Source organism: Protobothrops mucrosquamatus, unplaced genomic scaffold (genome assembly GCF_001527695.2).
Source record: "Protobothrops mucrosquamatus isolate PMUCROS unplaced genomic scaffold, P.Mucros_1.0 scaffold1386, whole genome shotgun sequence".
NCBI classification, from domain to species: domain Eukaryota; kingdom Metazoa; phylum Chordata; class Lepidosauria; order Squamata; family Viperidae; genus Protobothrops; species Protobothrops mucrosquamatus.
The window spans coordinates 224,005-231,208 of record NW_015387573.1 but is presented as its reverse complement, the minus strand read 5'-3'; the positions used below and the strand labels follow the sequence as shown (position 1 = coordinate 231,208).

Below are 7,204 nucleotides of genomic sequence, written 5' to 3'. Positions count from 1 at the left end.
TTTGATATCTATATTTAAATCGTGGAAAAAATGCTGAAGTCTCTCGGGTGAGCTTCCTTCGGGGAGAAACGGGAGAATACCAGCGGAGAGGATTTGGGGTCAGGAAAAAAAAAGGGATTAAAAACCCAGCTAAACAGACAGTGTTGGGTATGGATCTCCTTTGGGAAAGCTCCTGTTGATTCAACAAGGGACAGTGCAAATCCCACCGTGGCGGGTGTTATTTCCATTTGCGTGCCTTTCCAGTCCCAACCCACCGAGCTGAGATCATGTCAAAGTTTTGCTGATGTCATGAAATCCTCTAGTGACTGAGGCTCATGCCTTGGCATCAGAGGTTGAGAAGGAAGGGAAAACAATCATGCGTCATTTCTAGTTCATGTACAGCGTTTAGACATGCCTGTTTTATTCGGCTTTAATCTGCTGCCTCACCACACTGTGTTATCAATAATACAGGTAGTCCTTAACTTACAACAGTTCATTTAGTGACTGTTCGAAGTTACTACAGCGCTGAAAAAAAGTGACTTGTGACCATTTTTCACACTTACGGCGATCAAAATTCAGGTGCTTGGCAAGTGACTCATATTTACGACGGTTGCAGTGTCATGTGGTGACCTTTTGTGACCTTCTGACAAGCAAAGCGAATGGGGAAGTCAGATTCACTATAACAACCGGGTTACTAATTTTATAACGGCAGTGATTCACCTAACAACTGTGGCGAGAACGGTCGTAAAATGGGGCAAATCTTATCCAACAACTGTCTCCCTTAGCAAGAGAAATTTTTGGCTCAGTTGTGGTCGTAAATTGAGGATTATTTTTACTGGAGATTCTAGGTTTAATAAATATTGTTGTAATCAGTTGTTGTTTTTTTAATTCATTGTGAATTCCAAAAATTAAAATACAGCACAAATTTTAAAAAAAGGTAGTGATTATAGAATTAAGGGGAGGAAAAAAATCAAGTTCCAGGTTTTTTCTCCTCTTCATTATCATTCCCATCGCTGTTCACTACTTTCAATTCTGCATAATATGAATAGAATAGATATGATACCTAGCCTTGCAGTGGGTGGGTTAATTCCTTCCTTCCTTCCTTCCTTCCTTCCTTCCTTCCTTCCTTCCTTCCTTCCTTCCCTCCCTCATTCATTCATTCATTCATTCCTTTCTTTCCTGCATCCTACCCTCCTACCCACCCACCCACCCACAAGTAGCTGTTTCACTGCATGGAGCAAGTCAGGTCCTTTTATTTTCTTTTGAGAAGTGCAGAATCACATCCAAGAACAAATCAAAGGTATGCCACAGTTTGTCTCTGGAGGTTTATGAGTATCTTCCCAACCCCTTCCTGGGCTGGGCTGTAATTTTTACAGTTACATTTCCTGAAGATAACAGTGCATCATGCAAAGAGGTTTAAATCCTTCTGGCCCCGACAGCTGCCAGGAGCAGAAGTCGGAAAGATAGGCGGTGATGGTGCTGGGGGGAGAGATTCTTCTTGTCAGTTTTCTTCAGTGAGAGGCCGAAGAGAAATTAACTCTGAAGAAGATCGATTTCAAAATACAGTATATCTTCCAGATATCCACTCTAATCTTTCCTGTCCCATCTTTAGTGGCAGACAATTTGTTCCTTACTCTCCAGCTCTGTCCTTCCAAAAGTAGCAATCACATTTTTTTCTGAGAAAAGTATATACTTAGAAGTCTGTAGCTATAGAGCTCCGTGAAGGTCAAAGAGAAGGAGGAGTAGACGAAGAAGGAAAAGGAGGAAGAGGAGTAGAAGTAGAAGTAGAAGTAGAAGTAGAAGAAGAAGAAGAAGAAGAAGAAGAAGAAGAAGAAGAAGAAGAAGAAGAAGAAGAAGAAGAAGAAGAAGAAGAAGAAGAAGAAGAAGAAGAAGAAGAAGAAGAAGAAGCTATTGTGGATGCTGTTGTTATTATTTTGAGTGCCTCTTTTCATTGTCTGCCATCACTAGCTGTTCTAACAGGATTCTTCTGTTACGTTACACTGGAGGCTGGCTTTGCACATGGAGTCTGAGGTGGGAGTAAATTAATGGCGGGGAATGTGATGGGGAAGTGATATTTGAACTGCTGTAGCTTGTTGAAATCTGCTTCATGTTTATTTTCAACTTCTTTTGCGTCTCTCCCCTGCTGTCCAATCTTTATTTGATGAACCAAGGACCGTTTTTTTCTGTTAAACTTCTTCAGCTAGGCAGAAATACATAGTCTGAAACATTTGTTTTTACTTAAAAAAAATAAATCAGAAAAAGTGCGTTGTGCCTTTTGCCGTGCGCTTTTCGGCAAGAATTTTACATTGGATCCTCTTGTTGATGGTTTGTGTAGGATTGCCATTCAAATGATTTTATTCTAAGTAGCATTATGCAAAATGTGGTATCAATGAGCTTAAAACAATCTCTTTGAAGACCAATCATTTTTTTAAGATCAAGTACCCGCCGATCTTCCATGGTGAAAACTGAATTTTCAAACATTATTGAACATGGTTGGTTTTGCTGGATGAGTCTTATGTTCTCTTTTATTTATTTTTAGCTATTGTGGGTACTTAGGTATTTTGGTATTTGAAAAAGTGATCCACAAAAACAAGAGCAATGATCAATATATCCTCCAAGATGATAGATAGATAGTTGGATGGATGGATGGATGGACAGAGACATTGGCATGTATATTTGACCATTGTTATGGGTAAATTTAGCAGTTTAGATGTGTTTGATAATATAAAAGACATGCTTCCAAGTAATCGTATATATAGTTGTTTGTTTACAATGAAAGGCTTACAAATTAATATCAAGATAAGGCAATATTTTCCCCAAACTCATAATCTAGAAAGACAGAAAGCAGAAGGAAAAACGGGTAGAAAAATACCTTTGGATGGTTTGAGGTGGTTACTCAGCGGGTCAAATCATATACAGACTTAATTATGTTCTATCCAGTGCTAAAAAGATCTGCTTCTTAGAAAACCTTTTTTTTTCTTTTTGTGGATATTATGCCAATTGCATGTTTTCTTGAGATGAAATCGAAGCAACTCAACGAATCAGTGTAAGAAGACCAAAGAGGAGTGATGGAGATCAAGTTTCCAAATCAGGCTTTATCCAGCTTGTCACTCCTCCATTTGGTCTGTCGGCACATGGTTTCCTACAAACCCAGTGGAGAAAATGTTATGCAAAAATTTTCCTTTAAAAAAAAATTGTTAAAAATTGAAGTGTTGTCCAACCTGCCTTCAGAGCTAAAAGCAGACAGAACTTGGACGTGACCTTGATGTAAACCTTAAGTAAATATCCTATCTATGTTTGTTTTTTTCCTAGAAAAAGATCTACAAGTATAAGAAAGTGCTCAGTAATCCAAGCCGCTTCGAGGTGGTTCTGAAAGAGATCCGGACTTTGGTGGACATGGCATTAACCTCCCCTTTGCAGGATGAATCCATCCATCAAGCTCCTTTAGAAATTGTTTCCAAGTTGCTTTCAGAGGTAAGTCTCTGGCAATGATGTCTCTTCGTTTCTGTTTTCCATGATCCTAACCAAGGAATCAGTAAACCTAATTAATGTAGGAGATTTTTCATTAGAATCTTCTTCTTCTTGTTGTGCCATATCCGTTATCGGACGTTGGCGATCATGTTGGCGATCCTGTTTTTATCAGCAGCCGCACGAAAAAGTGCTGCTGAGTTTTGTCCAAACCAGTCCCTTAGATTTTGAAGCCACGATGTTCTTCTTCTGCCTGGACCTCGTTTGCCTTCAATCTTTCCCTGCAGGATTAAATGGAGTATGCCGTATTTTTTCTGGGTGCCGCATCACATGTCCGAAATATTCTAACTTTCGTTTTTTAATTGTTTTGATGATTTCCCTTGGCTTTCCCAGGCTGCTTATCCCCTCCTCATTTCTGATCTTGTCAACCCAGCCGCCTGTAAATCCACATTTCAAATGCTTCTAGTCTCTTCAGGTGGCCTTCTGTCAGAGACCCACTCTCTACTCCATAGAGCAGGATAGAAAAAAATATAGCATCTGACAAGCCTGATTTTCAGTCTTAGGCTTATGTCGTGACTGCAGAAGACCTTTTTCATTTTGAATCAATTAGAATCTGTTATAAGGCAATGTGGTGGCTCAACGGTTAAAATGCTGACCTTACTGGCTGAAAGCCAGCAGCCCGGGTTTGAGAGCCGAGCATCGTGCAATGTGGGTGAGCACCCATCTTCGCCTAGTTCGAAAGCGTGTAAATGTGAGTAGATAAATAGGTACCACTTCGGTGGGGAGGAAACAGTGCCCTGTGCAGGGCTTTTTTTCTCCCTCTTTTCCACCGCCTTGAGTTTGGACCGGTGCGGGAGTAGTTTGGGATCCTGGCGGGGAAATCTCTTGTCCTTACGTTCATTTTAAACCCTCCCCGATAAAGGCCACACCCTCCCCGATAAAGGCCACGCCGGCCGGGCCTTTTTCCACGGCCTTGCGCCAAGGCGGCGCAAGGCGCTGAAAAAAAGCCCTGGCCCTGTGACATCATACTGGCCACATGACTGCAGAAACATCTTTGGATAGTGCTGGCTTCATGGTCTTGAAACGGAGATGAGCGCCTCCCCCTACAGTTGGCAACAACTACCTGAGTAAAATCTTCAGTGGCTCCCTTCCTTTCCTTGTATTATAGGGGTGTCCAGCCTTCGCAACTCTAGGTCTTGTGGATGCCCAGAATTCCCATTATTTTAAGTGTGGTCACCCCATCCATAAGTTACGGACTGACCATTTAAAAAGCTGCCCATTAAAAATCCTGGCCCATAATAAAGACATGTGAGAAGCTGATTTACACCATCCTAGGCTGGTTATCCATCTGGTTTGATAGTTTAATCTCTTTTTTTGAAATATTTTCTGCTCCTTTATTGTGAATGATTGTAGATGGGAACTTGTGAATGATTATTGTCAAGATGGGAACCAATTGAATCGCCATCAGCAGTTGAGTTCACCGGTTTGGTGGTTGCGGGAGAATTGGGAGAGATGGGAGATGTTGCTGGGGGAAACAGTCACAGGTGTTGCAATATGCCATGTTCGCTTTGTCAACACCTGGATCTTTTGAGGGATGCGTCATCAGTTAGCCTAATGGGTGATCCTCCATCCAGACTGATTGGAAATGGGCCCCTGTGGGAGAACAAAGTAGATGGATCTTGAGACCAACGCAGATTGATGATAATGGTCATGATCGGCCATTGATTTCTTAATGTAATCGCTAATGTAATGCAATTTCAATTGTATAAATGTAATCTTAAGCTGATCTCAGTTTTATAAATATAACATTAATGTAATCTCAATTTTCAGGCGACCAATTTAACTACTCAAGAGCATGAAAATATTATTGTGGTAAGTTACAAAAACTCTTTTATTGGGGCGCGGGAGAAATAATCTGTTTCCTTCCTTGAGTGACTTCTCTTGAGTATTCTTTCTCCTCGATTTATCTCTGCCATTTTTTTTTTTAAACTACAGATTTAACATGGTTTCATTCCAGGGATACACACTCAAGAAATAGCTAAGGGCAGCATCTTGAGAGTTTGGGAACATTCTTTTCCTTTTTTTCCCCTAAAATATTTGGAGAGAAAGGATAAATTCAGAAAGCTGCAAGAATTAAATTTTAAAGCCCATTTGTTGCGTAGCTTGTATTATTAGCATTTATTTACATTCAGAGTCTATAAAACTTAGTAGAATGTAAGGACTGAAAGGGATATAGGAGGTGATTTTGTTCACTGAAAGGATCCCATATAAGTTGAACAGTTGGCATGATCCTGGTCCCATCAGTTGTGGATCTAGGAATTTTATCTCTGTTTCAGTAGCGCTAGTCAAATGAGTCAGTCTTCCAACAGGATAACTCCCTCCCTCTATCCATGCTGACTGTTTGGCTTGAACGTAGGCCTGTGGCTTTTGTGTGTGTGTTGGTTGTCTCTTCAAGTGGAAGAGAAGACATTCAAGTGGTTTGGTTCCCAAAGAATTGATGCGCTTTAAAAAAAAACATCTGTTTTTGCAGCCTGGTACCTGGAATTCTTTAGCCCCAGAACAGATTAGACCATGGTCTTTTGCTGAAGAACCTTCTGTTTTGACAATACTTCATAATTTACAATAGTGGCAGCAGTGATATAATCTTATTACACCCACTGTGGCCGCTGTTACTCTTATTGCCGTTACGGCATGTAACTGCGTTTGGGTTGCCTAGCAATGGACAAAGGATGAAGTTAGGAATCGGAAAACAAGAGCTTGCTCTGGAAAATTCCCATGTTCCTGGTTTTGTTTTTGTTAGTGTCAGGAAACACTTCGCTGGCTTGACAAACAGGGCTGTTACGCCAAGGGTGAAAGATGGGCCCAAATGATCAGAGGTGGAAAAAGAGGTGATCTTCAGAATGTCTTAAGTAATAGGTTGCCCGGTGTTCTGGATCGGGAAGACCAGATCCTTATTACCGTTAAGAGTACTGCAAAACAGAAAGGGAAGAAGAATAATTGTTTCTGAAAGCAAATAGCAGAGGAAGAAACCACATCTCTTCCCTACATAATTGCACTTTCCCTGGGATGCTCATCCATCAGTAACAGTTAAATTGCCACCCTGACCACTGTGGAACCTTCTATGAAAATCCTTGGCTCCTTGGTGCTGATGAAGCTCTATGTATGAGTCATGGGATAGTCTTCTTTGCTCTGGCAGCCCAAATGTTTAGAACCCCGTTAAATGGAACGTGATTCAGGATTCCGAAGAAGTCTTTTATTTAATCTTCTGTAGTAACTTTCTGCCTACTAGAGCCCTTTTGTTCATTTTATTTGAGACTAGCTGTACCCGGCCACGCGTTGCTGTGGCTCAGTCTGGTTAAATCAGTGTTTCTCAACCTTGACAATTTTAAGGCATGTGGACTTCAACTCCCAGAATTCCACAGCCAGCATTGCTGGCTGTGGAATTATGGGAGTTGAAGTCCACATGCCTTAAAATTGTCAAGGTTGAGAAACACTGGGTTAAGTGGAAAAGAAAGAAAAGAGAAAGCGCACGTTTGTAATATGTTTAATTTCACAATGCTAGCGTGTGTTGCTTTTACGTCCAACAGATGGTGCTGTTTTTCAAAAAAAGCATGTTTTTACCTGTCACAGGTGTGACATCTACAGTATATAATAGTAGGTATAAGGTATATAAAAACACGCGCGTATTCGAATGCAACGTTGTGTCAAAATTTCAAAGCAATCGGTGAAGAACTTTCGGAGATTTAAGATTTTGAAC

General features: G+C 40.8%; 1 protein-coding gene across 1 annotated transcript in view; it reads left to right on the top strand.

The window, feature by feature from the left end:
- Window positions 1–3,291: 3,291 nt before the first annotated feature.
- The window catches only part of CMIP (c-Maf inducing protein), a 24,921-nt gene continuing 21,008 nt past the window's right edge, over window positions 3,292–7,204 (top strand). The window contains exons 1-2 of the mRNA XM_015821713.1: window positions 3,292–3,453; window positions 5,278–5,319. Coding sequence (XP_015677199.1) covers window positions 3,376–3,453; window positions 5,278–5,319 — 120 coding nt within the window. The 5' untranslated portion in view covers window positions 3,292–3,375. The remainder of the gene's footprint in view (window positions 3,454–5,277; window positions 5,320–7,204) is intronic.